At 52.8% G+C, this 17,886-nt stretch overlaps 1 protein-coding gene across 3 annotated transcripts in view; it reads right to left on the bottom strand.

Annotated features, from left to right (window-relative positions):
- CNTFR (ciliary neurotrophic factor receptor) overlaps positions 1 to 17,886 on the bottom strand; it is a 214,422-nt gene that overhangs the window by 13,164 nt on the left and 183,372 nt on the right. For all 3 annotated transcript variants that reach the window (XM_042804453.1, XM_042804452.1, XM_032988103.2), the window contains 3 exons: positions 11,072 to 11,189; positions 10,071 to 10,237; positions 2,633 to 2,796 (listed from right to left, as the gene is read on the bottom strand). In XM_042804453.1, the coding sequence (XP_042660387.1) occupies positions 2,633 to 2,796; positions 10,071 to 10,237; positions 11,072 to 11,189 (449 nt within the window). The remainder of the gene's footprint in view (positions 1 to 2,632; positions 2,797 to 10,070; positions 10,238 to 11,071; positions 11,190 to 17,886) is intronic.

Raw genomic sequence — 17,886 nt, 5'->3', positions numbered from 1 at the left:
CATGGATATTCCTGTCTCTGGGAAGACTCTGATGCTCCCTTGTGGGTTTGCTCCTGCAGGGATGCTGGGCTTCCCATGGGGCTGCCAAGGGGTTGGCAGAAGATGCTTAAAACCCACAGCCGGTACATGGGTGGGTTGCCACCAGGAGGCAGGGACAGGGCTCAGCGTGGGGACCCTGGCCACACAGGGATGTACCTGGCTCCTCCCAGCTGCTGGCAGAGATTCCTCCTCTCCCTGCCAGGCTCCCAAGCTGCCCTGTTGTCATCAAGGAGGTTGTGCGCAATGGCTTTTCCATGTCAGCAGCCAGTGGGGACAGCAAGAGCAAAGATGGGGGGCAGCTTGTGGCAAGAGACTTTCACCTTGACAAGAATTAAGACACCCCCACGCATGACTGCTGCATCCTTTCTCAGAGCAGTTGTCCCTTTGAGGAGAGACCCAACACCACCACTGTAGGATGAGATGGATGGCTGAGCTAGGCTTGGCCCTACCATATCAGGTCCTTCCCTTTCCTGGCTGGATTTGGGGGAACAGGGACACCCCCCTCAAGATGCCAACAAGCAGCAAGTCAAGCAAAGCGGAGTTCAGTGTGGCTTGGGCAAGCTCCCAGCATGCTGACATTGGCGGGGTTAATTTTTGGGTGAAAACCCCTGCGTTTGCAAGGTGCCCAGCTGGGCTAAGCAGACCAAGCATGCCAAGGGGGTCTGGGGTGGGAGCAGCTCCAGCTGCTGCCAGCACTGCCATTCCCTGGTGTTTGAGAGCTGATTGAATTAGGCTTCTCAAATAATTCAGCTGATGAATAGTGGCAGTTTTCCTCAAATCATCCACAAATCAGATTTTTCATTACCCAGCCAGCAGAGCAGGAGAGTCAGAAAACAAGGCTGGTACCTCTCTCACTGAATGCTTGCACTTGCTCATGAAGCAAATTATTCCCCAAACACACTCCTCCAGCAGCCAGTGACGGGGGACATGTCTCTTGCAAGTGAATATTGATTAAAAGAAGTACCCAGGACTGCTGAGCCCTCCCCAGCCCTCCTTGCACCTATCATGAGGGCTGGTACCTTGAGCTCTCTCTGCAGCTCAGGGTATCTTTAAACAGGAGAAATCAAGTTTTTACTGCCCCAGAACTGCCTTTTCCAGCCAAGGTGGCCCTGCCACTGGTGTCGCCAACACCTCCAGGTATCTCCCACCATTGCTGCCTGCCCTAGAGCACTGATGGAGAGGCCACACCATCCCCGCAGAGGCAGTGAGGGGACTGGCACAGCTTGACCCCATGAATACGGTACCTAATACCCAGTGATGGAGGGTCCTGCTACCATGAGGGTGTCGAGGTGGGAGGCAGCTCACTGGCTTGCCCTCCATTTTTGGGTGCAAACCCTTGAATTTGCAGGATGCTTGGCTGGATCAGGCTGCAACAGGGTAAAAACATCAGTTTCTTCCACAATAGTTTCAGGCCTTGGAAAAAAACAACACGGTATTTTGCATTTCCCATTAACTCTTCCCCTTTATTCACAGCTTCTCCAATTTGAGCATTTGTCCCCCAAGTGAAGAAAACATATCCACGGCAAACTAATAACCAAACTCCACCTCTGCTTTCTTATCCCTCAGGATGCTCCATGGATGCACTACTGCTCTCAGAAGGGAAGCAAAGGGCAAAGAGACAAGCAGGAAAACCCTCTCCCAATCCTCCTCTGATTTTCAAAGCCATCATCAAGCGCTTCAATCTGAAACACAACCTGAGGTGCTGCCTCGTCAAAAAACTCAACCAACAGAAAAAGAAAAAGTTGCTGAGGCACTGACATCTTGCAGAGACATGAGCAAAGCCTCCCATCCCCTCCCTCAGCACTTCACTTGGCTCCATGGCACAGGTGAGCTCCCCAGGGACCGGGTGCTGACTCCTATTTGTCTTTTAGTTTTGGGCAAGATGCTTTATCAAACAAAGCACCTAATTGGCTTTTGTCTGGCCCAGCTCAGCTCAGAGGGGATGCTGGATGAGCCATGCCAACATAGCAGCACCTCTCCTCGAGCAGCAGATTGCTTTCCTTCACAATCCGAGGATGCAAGTAGCACACAGAGGAAAAAAAAAAAAAAAAAAGCCTGTTCGTTATCTCCCTGCAGCTAACAAATGAAATCTGTCCTCTGGGCTGCCAAGGATTTCACTGACTATTTTTTTTTTTTTAAAGAAACAAGAAATAAAAGTAAGAAATACGATAACATCACAGCAATCGCTCTGTGACTGTGCTCTGAGTTACGGTGAGCGGTATTTTATCTTCAGTTCAAAATCTAAATGTGGCAGAGGCGCATTTAAATGTGGTGACATTTATACTTTAAATGCCTTTTACATCTCGTTGGCAGGTTTTATATAGAACATATGTATGGAAAGTAGATAGGGGCCGTGGATGAAAATGCAGAGTGTGGAGAGCCTGAAGAGCCATTTGTAGGCAGAATGTGAGTTAAAAGAAAGACAGAGAGGAAGAGAGAAGGGAGGAGAGACAGAGAAGGAGAGGAAAAGGATCTGGGTTGCCTGGGCAGTGGATAGACATTTTTTTTCATCTTCAATTACTTATTCCCAGTGCAGCTTGATCTCAGCCACCGTCTCCCCCCACTCCCTCCCAGTCATCTCAGCATCACTTACGTGTTGCCACTGGTCCAGGATGAGGGGCCGGTACCGCAGGAAGAACTTGAGTGGGAAAGACTCGGGGTCAGGCCAGGATGAGGGGTTTTGCCATGACACCTCCAGCCTCCGAGGGTTATTGGGCACGGGTTTGGCCACCACGCTCTCCGGAGGGTCCGGCTTCACTAGAAGATGAGAGGATGGCTGGTAAAGCTTTGCAGATGGCATCCTTCCTTACACCCTTTGGCATAGCTGGCTGGGCTCTGAGCCGTGTGCTTTCCAAGAGGAGCAGCCAACACGCAGAACATCCTTTCCCAAACTATTTAGATGCAAGTCACCTTTTCTTGTCTAGGTCAGAGGTACGGCTGTCCTGGCTCAAACTCCTGTCAAGGAGGTGCCAGTGCTGGAGACTCATGGAAACAAGCTGGCCAAGGCAGAGAGCATTTTTCCTCCCAAGGGCTATCTGGGTCAGGCTGAGGAAGCCAGAAAGCCCATCCTGCACTTTCCTAATTTTGGGGAGTCTGACCCAAATTCAAACTCACTTACCTTGCAGTAACATGGTAGATTTTCTCCATTGGGTTTAGGGCTGATGTTGTGGGGATTCAAAGTGTTGGCATATCATATTTGACAGACGTGAAGGACTGCCACAGTCACCTTCCACCCCAGGTATCTCTCTCTCAGCCCTGCTCTGTTTTTGGGATACGGGGATATTTTTTTACTACCTGACAAGTATTTCAAGTGAATATTAACTGGATGTGAGCTGTGCAATGTGCTTTGAAGTTGCAGCTACTTCTAGAGTATTGAGAGCAAATCACAGGCAGGCTGTGATGAATGGCATTGCCCATGGCAGACCATGCCTTGCTTCTCACCAAGGGTTTGCTCAACTCCTGACAGCTCCAACTCCCAATCCACAATAACAAAACTACAAAAAGACGGACGTTTGGGTACACCAACACTTCTCCTTTTCTTATGGACAGGAATGAGCTAAGCAGGGGAGATGAGTGCACAGCTATGCCTGGGGTAGAAGGGGGGGGTCTCTTTGCACTTTAAGAATAGCAAAGCACATGAGTCCTCATGTCTCAGCAGGGCTCTTAATCCCCTCCAAAATCCACATGAAGGCCAATGGATCCCTCCTTGTGTGAAAATCTCTGGATTGAGTAAATGATCCTCTGGCTCTGACCAACTTGAGCAGCAACTTGTGAAGGTGTCTGCATCAAAACTCTCAAACGTGGAAGAAAGATGCTGGGGTTGTGGGGAGCCCCTCTCTGCCTGGCAGAGCTCCTGCCCTGAACTCAGAGGTCTTCTCCTCCATGCTGACCCCAGTGATTCACCTGCTGTAGGTGGGAGGTGATGTTCACACAGGGGTTTTGCCTCTTCTCAGAGAGGAAGGAGGCGGTGCTGCTGAGTGAGCTGCTCCCTCGCTAGCCTTCCTACCTGCTGCCTGCAGCTCTGCCTGATGCATGAAGGGAATCTCTCCCTCTGCTTGAAGCTGTATGGGACCAGGTGCTGATGTGGGGACAGTCTGCTGCAAGTGGAGCCATGTGTGTGCTGTTCACTGCCATCTCTGCTCCAGGACAATGGTGGCATCACAGCAACTGTCCCCAGTAAGACACCTTTCCTACGCCACCACAGCTTGTTCCTCTTAGAAGAAACCAGCCTGTGATGCTTTCAAAGCCACTTTCTTGGCCATGGGTGAGGCAGAGGGCGGCTGCTGAAATGAAACCACAGCCCAGTCACCTCGGTGGAACCCAGAATTGGCCTGGTTCCCCCCAAAGGTGTAGCTCACCATCACCTCCCTAACCCCAGCCTTCCCTGGCACACACTCTGCTTCCTTCCCTCTTTCACCATCATCTTCACCATTACCCCAACAACTTCTCCTGCCTCCAATCACCCTCCCTCTGACACAGTGGGTGCAAGGAGGTCTGAATAGCTTCCTCTATCCTCACTACATCTGGTGCTCAGACTTGGGGAGCAGCTGATGAGGAAGCATTCATAGGCCTGATCACGGGTGTCCAGTTCCACCTCCTGGCTCCCACTGATGCTTCTCTGTGGCAGGATGGGACACAACTTTCCATTTACAGCTTTATCCTCAGCAGGAGGGACAACTTGTTGGGGCTGTGCTGTGCTGAGCTACTCCAGACGGCTGTGCAATTCCTCTGCTCGCTGTGAATCCCCAGGCTCAGGCTGGACATCAGCTTCCATCGACAGGGACTTGGAGACCAAACGCATACGGAAAAGTATAAATCCAGCACTGGCTCGGCAGGCTTGGTTTGCAAAACAAAAGTCTGTTTGGCTGAACGAATGCAGATGACTGCAAACTGCGGCTCTGCAGCTAGGAATTGGGAAGGAAAGAGCCAGGCTGGGGATGAACGTGATGGAATACTCCCTGGGGTAATGCAGGGACCCCCGGACCTGCTTGTTGGCATGCGAGCCTGGAGCCATGGCAGCGGGATGCTTAAATGCAGGCAGGGCACATGTGCTTGGGCAGCAATGAGAGATATCACTGTGGTGGGTGGGAGGAAAGCAAAAAAAAAAAAAAAAAAAGTGCCCTGATGCTGAGGTGGGAGTCACCTGCCTGTTTTGCAGGGGTGTGACCCCCAGGCCCACTCCCATCGGTTGCAGAGTGTCCCTGGCACGAACGGGAGGGCTGACCTGGCTCTGAGTGAGCACGGTAGAGCCCAGCCGTCAGAGAAGCCTGCGCTCCTGGCTGCAGCGAGCCTTCAAACGGTGCTGCGGGTTAATGGGAAAACCAGCAGTCCCTGCTACCTCCTCATGTGTCCCCCCCATCCATGGGACTCCTGCCCAGGCTGGAAAGCGCAGCAGTGCCAGCCACTCCAAAAGCTAAAGCTGTTTCTGCCACATCCCTCCAAAGCAGCAGGGATGCAAGAGGCAGGAGAGGGGACCAACTCTGGTGGCCAGTCCAGCAAGGACAGACCTACTTCTCTTAGGACAGACCTCATTACACTGTGCTCATCATGGGAAACATCAGGGCTGGCCCCGCAGGGGAGACAGGTTGTGTCCAGATCCCTGATTTCTATGTGACCTTGAAGGAGTCCTTTACCCTCCGCAGCCTCCCAGATCCCTGCTCCACACACAGGGACGAGTGCTCCTCCTTCTCCAGCCTTTGTCTGCTTCCATTTATCCTGCACATGGCAAGGCAGGGACTGTCTGGCTGTACATCAGCCAGCATAATAGAGCCGTGTCCTCGGCGAGGGCCTGCAGGCAGTAATGTAATAAAAGCAATAGTAGTAATAATAATAATGGACGATGGGCATTAGGCTGAGTACTGGTTAAGCGGCTACAAAACCAGATGTAATATTATCCTGCAGAGCTAAGGGAGCATCATCAGACATTCCTGGGAAGGGGACTTGGCCGGGAGGTGACTCACAGCTCTTCCCACTTGGTTTTCGGCTGCCGTGTCCAAGTGAGGGCTTGGTGTGCAAGAAAAGCTGCAGAGAGCAGCTTCTCCTAAAGGCTCTGCATGCCCATGCTTAGCTGTGAGTCTGTAGCTATCCATCGCTCCTGGCTGTTGTTAGACACATCTCGAAACGAAGCTGGCAGTTCAGAAAGGCAGCTGAGATCCTGCAGCATAGAGGGGCCCATCGCCCATCCCATCTCTCCAACAAGCACTAAAATGGATCCCTTGCGGCCGTTAAATATCCCCTGGCATTTTCCATGAGCAGAGGGATATTAAACTCCATGTCTTAGCCAAATGTCAGTCTAGGTAATTTAATTCTGCCTCTCTAAGTAGTATGAATTGAACTGACCTTCTGCCTAGGCAACTGTATACCCGTGTTCAGAGACTCTGAATTTTGTACAGACACAGGCACGTTTGTCCTCATGCAGCCCCTCTGAGATGCTCTGCATCTTAATCACCCCAGAGCTGGAGCTGGGAAGATCAAATGACCTTCCCAAGGTCACACAAGCGATGGGTGGCAGATCTGGTCAAGACTCCCAAGCCTGCAAGGCCCTGTCCAAGGTTGCCTTCCCCTCCTTTAAATGCTATACATCTTCTCCTGTTAATCTGCCCCAGGCTTACATGAGGAGAAAGGTGCTGAGGTGGCATGTTGGTGTTGCTGCATGGTGGTGATGTCCCTGCTTTCCTGGGGGAGGCATGTGCCAGCTACATGGTTCTTCGTACAAATGAGGAAGGTGGGGTTGTGTTCTGGAAGGCCACAAATGTCCCCATGCTGTCTCAGCCACCACAAAGGAGGTGGCAGCTCCTGACACACCACCTCACTCCTCCCTGGCACCTTCCTCTGCCTCCAGGCCCTCTCCCCTCCAGCCCCTCCAGCCCCTTTCCCACCACCTCTTGCCTTGGGCTGGAGCCCTGGTGTCTGCAGGGCTTTGCAAAATCTTTCCCTCACCATAGCCACCTTTATTAGTATTGATACCTTTGCAGAAGATGTAATTATGAAAACAATTTCCAGGAGCAAAGCAGGGAAGAAGGCAGCCCAGATCTCCTACCAATGTGAGGTGGGGGCCAGAGGGCTGGAAAAGTTTTTTCAGTCATCACTGAAAATGACAATGCAGAGTGACCCTCTCGCAGCTGGCTGCTAATAACCAGCAGGGCATGACCACCAGCAAGGCATGGGCTTGGGATAGCAAAAGAAAGTACCAGTCATTTTCCACTCAATTAGACCCCATCTTCTGAGTGTTTGGGGAAGGGATTTTCTGCTGGGCGCTCCAGGGAGGGAGGGAGGAGAGAGGAAGCAAAGCCAAAGGAGGTCACTCCTTTCCAGGGGGCTTTTTGTGTTTGCCCAGGCTGGGTGGGTGGTCTAACCCAGAAGTGGGTTTGCTTCTGGCTCAGATAGTGCCGGGAGGGAGAGCTGCTGGCCCTGCACTGCTCTTGCGTTGGCTCCAGGCAGCTCCTTCCCCAGAAAGGCATGAGATCAGGGCTTCACAACTGGGGTTTAACCTCCATGAAGAAGGTGTGATGGTTTTCTCTAGGCTAAGGGAAAAACACAAGGCAGGCTCTGACATCCCCAGCCCTGTGATTTTAGCAGAAGCATCATGCAGTTGCAGGTTGACACCATCCGTCCATTTCAGCAGGTCACAATGCTCCCATGCAACATTTTTCCAATGAGCCAATGCAATGGTTTTGTCCTGAGCCATAGGTTTTCCACCCCTCTATCTAGCAGAGCGAAACCCATCACAACTTCCAAGCTGAGATCTCAGCCCAGCTGATGCTGGGTAGAGATCCCCAGTGAATGTACTGGGTGCTGGATCCACATCGCCAGCACCCACCATGCTGGGATACAGCCCCAGGTTTGCAGCCACCAAAAAGAGAGTCAGAAAAGACAATGAAATGCAGAATCTTCTGCAAGGAGAGCAGGCAACTTAGGGCAAAATTGCATGGGAAAATACACTAATGTAGTGCACTTGTTTTAATTGAAAAAACTAGGATGGTACAAGAAGCTGCGTTCAGGGTAGATGGCTGTTGATTATCAGCAGCTGAGCTCATCCTGTAATGACTCTCCTAAGCCTGTTGACTGACTGCTTGAACTCTCAGTCACCATGGCATCTATGCCTCTTATGCACAGCAGCCACACCAAATCCTGAGGAGAATTGCCTAGCTGTAGAGAACGAGAAGATTTTAAGGTCAGTAGATATAGAAGTGTTTATGGGAGTGAGCTGGCTCTGGGGTGCAGGACATAACCCTTCCTACCAGCACTGGCCCATCACCCCTTCCTTGAGTGCCGTCCCAGAGGGTGTTAGAGCATCTGCCAGGTGGTACTGGAGGGGTCTCACCTCCCACTGCAACTGCTGGGACGTGGCCAGGAACCCTTGCAAGAAGAAGCAACATTGCACCCGTGCTAACGGCTGTCCCGGGACAGCGCTGGCCTCTGCTCACTGCTCCTCCGACCTGGGCTGAGTCCAAACTTCTGGGCTGGATCCGGCTTGTGCTGGTGCTGGGATGCCCGGGGCTCGCAGCTGGGTGTGCTTCTCAGGGGGGTTGCCCTTGTGTGCTGGATGGAGGACCAGATGTTTAGGAAGCCAGGCAGGGCATGGGTGGGATGCAGATGTTACAGGATGATGCCCTGAACTCCTTCAGAAGGGAATGCAAGGAACTCGGAAAATGCAGCTTAATTGCTGCCCTGGGCCCCACAGGCTGGAGGTTACCTTCATTTTTAAGGAGTGTATCTTCTACAAACACAACAATTTCCATTTAAAGGCACCCAAGTGACTGGAACTCCACCACTTCCCTGCTAAGCTCTTTGCCTTGTTATCAACTTTCGGAATGCACTGATGAATAAAAACTTCAAATATGGACCGCAGCTGCTGGGACATGGCAGGGTAGTCCCTGCTCCAAAATAATATCCCTACTCCATTCAGAGCTGACACCTTGTTTCTTGCTTGATGTTTTCCAGGATTTGGGGTAGAAAGAGGAAATATGGGATAGCAGTGGAGCTCCTCTTCTTGCACTCTGGCACTTCCAGCTACTCGAGATTGGGACACGCAGCACAGTGAAGGCAAAGACTGACTGTTGGCTGCACTTCAAGGATTCATTTATTTGTTTTTCTGGTCCAGTAATTGCCACATGTAACCAGCAAATTGTTTTTCAACGTGTTCCTGAACTCTATTCTCTCCCATTTTTCCTGTTCTTTGAGGGTGAACACTCTTGTCACGGCACTGGCTGTAATCTGCCTTTGGCTGGAGGCAAAAGCACTGTGCCCAGCTCCCTGTTGGAGAAGCATCCACACCATGGGTCTGGACACAACTGGGCAATTTCCCAGTGGCACATCTGGCAGCACAGGCACCCCAGCCCCCAGGGCTTGCTGTCCCACATTGCACAGCACCCTCTGCCCAGGTGGAGGAGTGAAGAGGTGCAAAGGTGGGAAGTAGGGTTGTTAGGAGCATGTTAGGTAAGGGCTGGTGGAGGATGACTTTAGGAGGGCTTTATCCTGCCTAGGGATGGTGGCAAGAGGATAGGACTTTTTAATTTCTCTTCCAATCCTAACTTGCATGACTCTGCTCCCAGCACTAACACCAAACCTCTCTTTTAGGAGTGCTCAGAGTGGCAAGAAGGGCAACGCCACCGGGACCACACCAGTTTCACAGCTCTCTGCCCCAGCACATGGCAGCTGCTTCCCCAGCCCCCAAGCACAGAGGAGCTCAGCAACCACAGGAGACTTGGACCACTGGGGATGGGACCAGGCAAGGCACCACACCACAGATGGGACCAGCACAGGGACTACCTGTGGGCATCCCACCTGGATCCCCCAGGATGCTCAGGTGCTAGCAACAGTTACAGCAGGGCCAGGAAAATCAGGGGAGGCATGAAGTGGATGCCAGCATGGCTCAGACCCCAGCTCCATCTCAGGCATGGATAGGCAGAGGATCCACTTGGGAGAGCCTACCCCTTCCTTGGCCCATTGCTCCGGCAGGTGACACTGCATGCTGAGCAAGCCGACCCCAACACCGTCTCGGAGAGGCCAGTTGCTGTCACAGAAGTTACCTATGGCGAACTCATCAAAGGTGGCAGTGGTGGAGTTTTTGCCCAGAGCATTCGTGACCGTCAGAGTCACCTTGTACTTCACAGTCGAGAAGAGCTGGAGGTATCTGATGTGACACCTGTTTTTGGGAAAGACATCCTTCTCGCAGACCATCTCTCTTGTGCCGTGTCTGGAAAGCAGGGACGAGAAGAGCTGTTACCTACAGATCAGTTCTCGGGGTGAGGATGCACCCAAGCTGTTGGAGGCAGGAGGCAGAAGGAGCACTGCTGTGTCCCTGCTCTGCCCACAGTCCCCATGCACCAGCCCCTGATATAGCCAAAGGGATACTTTCCTTCCACTGGGGAATTTTGCAGGCTCGTGTGTGTGATGTTTTATCCTAAACCTGCACAGAGACTGAGATGAATGTCCTCTTTCTGGCCCCAAGGAAAGGATGAGACACTTCTGGGGTTGGGGGTGGCTCTGTCCCTCCTGTGAGAGGAACGGTCTCCTTTCTGCTGGTGACACAAGCCCCAGAATATAATACACAGCACCAGCCTATATAAGGGCTGTGCAGGGACCCGGGCACAGGATGGGGGGCAATACCATGCCATGGCCAGTTCTAGGTGAGGGACACTGCTGCTGCCCAGCTGCAGCCGGTGTACAGCAGAAGGGAGAGTGGCTGTGCCAAATGCACCAAAAAACAGTGGGCACAACCTCCACTGTAGAAAGTGGTGCAGAGAAGATGGACCTGGGAGACATGGAAAGGGGACCTGGGAGCTGGGGACCTCTGTGGTCCCCTCTGGGGAAATTGGAATTTTCTTGGGACAAAGTCCCAGTGCCCAGCATCCAGTTTGGATGTCCCTGGAACATCCCCTTCACCAGGCCCATTTTTGGGACACCAATTCCATATACTCGGCACAGTTCAGACCCTCTGTCCCAAGACTTCACGGCACTACTTGAGACCTGCTCCAGGCTGCAGGGACAAAAACTCACCCCACTGCACTCTTCCCTCCTGAGCACTTACATGACGGAGATGTTGAAGGAGTTGGGGATGTAGGTGGGAGTGGGCAGGTGCCAGCTGCAGTAGAAACCTTTCGGGTAGTTGTTGGACCGGCACATCAGCAATGGCTCCTTCGGGGGGGCTACCAGGGAAAGAGAAAGAACAATTACTCATTGAGGTGCAGTTATCATCAGGTCCTGAACAAGGGGATGTCCCTCCACTCTCAGCTGACACCAGCTTGAGAGGGGACACATTTTGCAAGGAGAGACTGGTCTGTATTTATCAACTGCTTGAAGCATCCGGGGGCCTCTGTTCCATGTTTTATGCTGAGGTCCCCTGTGGGACCTTGCTTTGGACTGGGCTGTGCACTGCAGCTCACCTTATCCCCTGGCAAGTCACCAGCTCTAATGAGAGTCAGAGCGGCAGAGGAGGTTGGCAGGTACCGGGAGAAACTGTCTTCAAGGATGTGACAGAGACGTCGCTGAGGAGGAGGAGGTGCTGCTCTCTTGACCCCATTAAGCTACAGCACTGACGGCTTTCTCTGCCACGTCCCTGGGGAGTGATGAACTTGTTGAGGGACAATCCTCCAAAAGACCAGAGTTCCTCAAAGGGAGGAACAAGGACTGCTTATAGCAATATGAGGAGGAACAACCTGGAACCAGCAGAGAAAATTCAGCTTTGCAGGAGGACTGGCAGTTAACACTTTCAGCAATGAGGCAGAGCATCCCACCCCAGAGCCCTGCCTCCCAAGACACAAAAGCAACTGGAGATAGGATGAGAGCATGCAGTGGGAAGCAGCCTTCCTCTGGTCTCGTCAGCTAGTCCTAGAGGTTAGAGGCAGAAGAGGATTTTAAATCCAACCAAGTGTTCTCACTGCACTCGGCTTTCCCAGACATATATGCACTCTGTGCTCTTTGCAGGACCACAGTCAGAGCTGCAGAAGAATCTGCAAAATCCCAAGGACCAGTGCATGTGGGAGGATGAGATGTGATACCTTTCAGCTGATAAATTTTGCCCTTGTAGGTTGGTAAAAGTCTTATCTGAACTGACACTGAAGTCAGCTCTGCTTGCTACCTGGACACTTGCATTGCTAAGAGCAGAGTTTGGCTGTAACTGCAGCACCTTGGCATAGTATCTTGCCATAAAATACACCCTCTGGGCTGGATGTTCACGAGGAATCCCTCGGAAAGGCTGTCTGAACCTGTAGTGGTCCTTCTTTCCCTTCCTTATTTAGCCCTTGACCCCATGCATCCACCCAGGATGTCCCAGGACACACTCTTCTCTCCAAACAGAAGTTTTGAAACAAACCTAGCAGACCTGTCAGCCTCAGTTGCAAACACCACTGCTCACCACCCCACCGTGGTCCTGGCAGAGCTCCCCACCACACAGCTAACCAGTCTCCTCCCTGCTGCTGAGGCAGATGCTTTACCCATGGCCGTTACTGAAAATGAGATGCAAACCAGGATGCAGTGATGCAAGAGTTCAGGGAACACCCAAAGGCTGGGAAACACCTTCCCCGGAGGGCTACAAGGCCAAATCACAACTCCCACAGCACTGTGCATGCACTGTGTTTTGCTAAGGAGAAGCCCACACTGATCTTGGTGCAGGGAAGCTGTGCACCAAGCCAACACCCCTCTGCATGCCATGACAGGGAAGTGAAGGATGCAGCGAGTCAGCTAAGGTTGCCCTGGCTGCACCAGTGAGACAGCAGCACTAGGATGATGCCAAAGCCTCCAGACATCAATGCAAAATGGGGCATCCCTGCAGCCACGTCTGTGTAAATCCCCCATGTGGCACACAGCCCTGCAGAACTGCTGGTCTCCTGGAGGTCTTCTCAGCCCCACTGAGGCACAGCCCAGGCCTCACTGGTGTTAGCACCCTTGGGGATGCATCTAGGACCAGAGCAACATCCTGACGAGCCAACCCATCCAGTTTGCCTTGAGAACGCACTGCCAAGGTGGGGTGCCAGGATCCTGGCTCAGCATTGAGCCCATGGCCAGAAAATAATAATGGGTTTTGCTAGAAAAGCTTTCGGGGGGAGGGTGGGGGGGGTGGGAAGAGATCCAGCTGCAGAACCCTACTGAAGTCTACAGAGGGGAAACTGAGGCATGGGGCTTGCATGCACACTGTTGTGCGTGGGGCTGAGTTGGAGAGGGAGCAAGCAAATGACAAGAGAGCCAAGGGCAGCAAAGTCAGGCAGCAGAGAGCAAGGAGAGGGAGAGGAAGAGGGAGAGGGAGAGGGAGAGGGAGAGGGAGAGGGAGAGGGAGAGGGAGAGGGAGAGGGAGAGGGAGAGGGAGAGGGAGAGGGAGAGGGAGAGGGAGAGGGAGAGGGAGAGGGAGAGGGAGAGGGAGAGGGAGAGGGAGAGGGAGAGGGAGAGGGAGAGGAGGGGGCTGGCAGGGAAGGGAGGCTGTGCTGGTCTGCAACGTGTGTTCCTCCTAATGGCAATTTCAGCCTTCAGCCAGCAGATGAAGGCCAGAGCCTGGTTAATGAGCCTCCCAGCTAAATTATTCAAGCAGACCCTCCACAGCAAAACAGAGTGGCTAATCGCAAGGCCAGAGACAAGGGCCTGATCCCTGATACAGCTCCTCCTTGCTGGCTCCTTAACCCCTTCCCTGCCCCACAGCTGTCCCCGGGGTGAGGCAGGAGCAAATGCAGGGCAGCATCACCCTTTGCAGGGGGCAATGGCGGGGGGGGGGGGGGGGGGCAGCGGGGGGTGGGTTTGGGCTCTCCCGGGAGGTGTTTCAGAGGGGTTGAAGGGGTGCAGAGGATTTAGGGACAGCCTTTGGGGTCCGAGCGACCGCGTGGTGGCAGTGTGGGCTAAGAGCACCCGCCTGGCACCCGGCAAACCGGGCTGGCGGCTGGAAACGTTGCAGGGTGGGGGAGGATGCTGGGGATGCTACCGTGGGCCTCCAACCCACTTGATGCTTGTGCCCAGATGTCCCACACGACACCAGGAGCCAGCCGGCAAGCCGGGTAGAGGCAGCCGAGGCTGCGGCGAGCATCCCTGAAGTCCTGCACGGCTCCGGCCCGATGAGGAGTTTCTGTGCTACCCGCACAGCCCTAGACGCTGCGCTGCTCCTGAGCTGCAATTAGCCCATCTGACGATAATTTATCTCTGTTGTCTCCAGTTATTAGGCCAAATCCAGCTCTCAGTGATCTGTGCTACCCCATGGAGGAGGCTGAGGTTGGCTTTGCTGGGAGAAGGGGGGCTGCCCAAATTGCCTCCCACTTCCATCCCCACTCCGCAGCAGCCTTTGAATGCCTCATTTTCACAGCCTTGAATGCCTTGAAGATCCTGTCCTCTGCTCCAAGACTGGGGCCCCAAATGCAGCCCCTAGGCTCTGCGCTCACAACATCCTCCGCTTTTCATCCTCTGGTGCCTCTTAGCAAGCCAAAGGTGGAAGGAGAACCTGTCCCTCTTTCTGGTCAGGGACAAACTGTCTCGTGGGGACACTCCTGCCACTTCCATCTCTGAGCCGTCAGTCCCAGAAGCCACAGGTGTTTTGGGAGGGGGGATGTCACACAACTACCCCACTTTCTGCCTGGATGGGCAGAAACTCCACACCACGGGAGAGTGCAGGGCCAGTGTGATGTGCCACCTGGGATTGTGACCATGACACCATGACCATGACTGCCTGGCACTACAAAGGAGAGGGCTGCAAGCCCCTTTTCAGCTTCCATGGTGCATCAGAAGGGCTGTCTCTGTTCACCCTGCTATAGTGCCTCCAAGGTGGTGGCAGAGTCCCCAACTCCCTACGGGAGATGGTGGCTTGCAACCCCATTCCTCTCCCCTCATCTCCTAGGAAAGGTGCTCACTGGCACAGCTCATCCTGCCCATCAAAGGCTCTTAAAGACAGCAAATAAAATTGCAGGCTCCAATCGATCCGGCGCTCTGTAATGCTGTCTTTGGAGGTGGGCCAGCCAGTCGGGCCAATGGAGAGAGCAAGAAAGGCAGCAGAGGAAAACAAAGCCATCAAGGGAGCATTAAAGGCTTTTTCTGCCCTGAGGGTTTGGGCAGTGCCTCTGGGTGTGGGGTGTCCCGCACCAACCTCCTCCATCCTCCCCCCCACCCCCGGCTGATGTCCAGCTCTCAGGCACTGCCTGATGCCAAAAACAGCCTGAGCAACACATTGCCTCTGCACGGGCACTTCTCCCTGGGTTCCTGCATGCAGCCTCCCTAATCCTGGCAAATATTTACTTCCCTGTTGCCTCATGGAGCTGCTGAACTCTGTAAAGGCAGAGCTCCTTTCCTTTCGCAGCAAACAGCGCCTGCCCTCTCTAATCTGTCTATTAACCTCTCGCATGGCAGGAAGCCACTTCTTCCACGCGCTCTGCTGATGTCCCCTCTGCAAACCCGGCTTGTTTAATGCAAGGCTGTAGTGGCTTCCCAGCAGCTTGGGCTGCAACCAGCCTTGCTGCAAATGCTCGGGGCAAGGGGGATGAAAGGCTGCACCAGAGCTGCATGCATCCCACCTGGGCACACTGCTCACAAGCTGTGCCAGCTCCAGCAGAATTCAAAGCTGTGACTGGCAGTGAAATCTGGTGCCAGGGTCATCATCTCTGCAGACCCTGCAGAAGACTTATGGCAGGGATGGGGTTGACTTTCCCACCATGTGGTGCCCCAGGCTTTGCATCCATTTGACCACTGTCTCTCTGGCTTGTTGGAAATAGCTGTTGCTTGACCAGGTCCAGAATCTCTGCTCAGCTGGGGAGAATACAAGTGGTCCTTGAGGATGAAACAACTCTGGATGCATCAGCAGAGACACAGATTTTTGTCTCCCTCCCCATCTCTATAGCCCAGTTGTCCTTGTACCCTAAGTCCCACTGTGCAGGGGAAAAGTGTGACCAATCCATTTTAGAAACCACTAAAAATGATCTACAATAGCTTTTCCTAGCCCTGCTAGGTCATGAGATAATGGACATTAAAATCATGGCATTTTTATATATAGGAAAGTTATTTTAGGTCATTTTTAGAGGTTTCTGAAATGGATCAGTTATAATTTTCCTCTCCTGCTGAGGGCTGAACGTACTAAAGATGCCTTGCTCCACAGGTGGAGAGATACAAAAAATAGTACCAATAAAAGTTTTAAGAGACCTCTCAAGCACTACTGTAGGAGGTATTTCTTCTGGTGCACCTGGGGCATATTCAGGCACCGGGCTGCTGGGGGACACCAATCCTACAGCATGTGTGTGGGGTCACCTACATAACTCATCATCCCAATCTCGAGCCAGCAAAGCCTCCAGGGTCCATGACACCAGCATGTACTTGTGCTGGAGCTACAGCTGTGACACAGAATGTCTACACGTGGGCAGAACCCCCATGGGGACAACACCAGCACTGCTGCTGCTCTGTCTCCAGGCTCCCACTGTTAGCATCCCTGCCTCTCCCCAGTGCCCATGTCAGGATTTCTGCTCCATCTCTTGCCCATGCCTAACATGACCTCCACATCCTCACCCACTGACATTTTTTTTTGCACTGCAGCCTTGACCTTGCAGACACTGGGTATGTGCTGATGAGTAAAAAGGCACCCAAGTGACCAAAAACAAGGCTGCAGAGACAGGAGGGCAAAACAGGGACCCACCCAGGTGTGAGATGCCAGCCCCAATCATGCAGGCACATGTGCACAACAGCAGCGCACCCCACACGTCTGCACACACACCTAGATAGAGGCTTTTGTCATGCACACGCTGGCTGCAAGCACGATGTAATATTTATCTAACGCCACTTTTCTAAAATTGTCTGTGTACAGCAGGCTGGTAGGAAACAACAAAGAAAACAACAATGAATAAATCATATTTCTACTGCCCGGTGAATCAGGGGAGCAACCACCTGCTGTGCACCACCCATGTTGGAGTGCAGCATGGCTGTAGCTGGGGATGGTCCCTTCCACTGCCCCAAATATTGGGATGCGGATGTGCTTCATTACTGGAGAAAGGGAGGGAAGTGAAGCTCTGATTTTGCACTGTAACTCCTTGTCCAGGATGTTCTTGGATGAGAGTAAGGATGAAGAGGGGTGCAGAGGACAGAGGCAGGGCAGCACGGAGGCAGGCAATGTTCCCCTGCATTGTGCTTCTGCACTCTGGGAACATCATGTTCATAAGTACTGCTTCTTCAAGAAAGATTAAACAAGGGGGTTTTTAAAATTAGTGTGGCAAAATTCAAGTGAGAGAGAATTAGAGAGCCCATGGGTGCAGAGGCACATGATGAGATGGGCTCATCCCTCACTGACCTCCTAGGTGACCTGGGCAAGTGATGAAGACAGGGTTTAGGTCTCTCCCAGTCAAAGCCACCTCAATCTTATCAAGAGGCATTTTCAGGAGGATATTCCTCCCCCTCGAAATTAAACACTGAAGACATATCCCTCTGGAGTGTGAGCCATTCCAGCTGAACACCAGAGTTGCCCACATTTAGCCACCACCCAGCCCAGCCCCGACACCCTCACACTGCAGCATCTCCCTGGGAGCTCCTGAAACGGGCCAAGGGACACCTGCGGCTGTAACCAAAGTGCTCCGGCCTTCTGCTGTCTAGGAGCCAGTTCCCCAGCCTCAAAGAGCAAGAATTTATTCCCCAGAAGGTGCCAGAGAAAAAGGTGGACTCAGCAAAAGATAAATTTCTAAAAGGCCCTGTTTTACACTGATTGGGGCTCGTAAACCAAGCTATGGATTTTCTCATTTCCCTTGCAGAAAATTCAGCGCGTGCGTCAAGAGGCAGCGCTGTAAATTTTGGGGCGAGGCATTACTCATAGAGAAGAGAGAGCTCAGAGCCCCGCTTTAAGCCCAAATCACAGTGCAAGCTCCTAGCCCTAAAAGCTGCCTCACAGCAGGATGGCTGATAACA

Source organism: Tyto alba, unplaced genomic scaffold (genome assembly GCF_018691265.1).
Source record: "Tyto alba isolate M040663 unplaced genomic scaffold, T.alba_DEE_v4.0 Super-Scaffold_42, whole genome shotgun sequence".
NCBI classification, from domain to species: domain Eukaryota; kingdom Metazoa; phylum Chordata; class Aves; order Strigiformes; family Tytonidae; genus Tyto; species Tyto alba.
The sequence above is the reverse complement of the archived record's forward strand: the minus strand, read 5'-3'. Positions and strand labels throughout refer to the sequence as shown.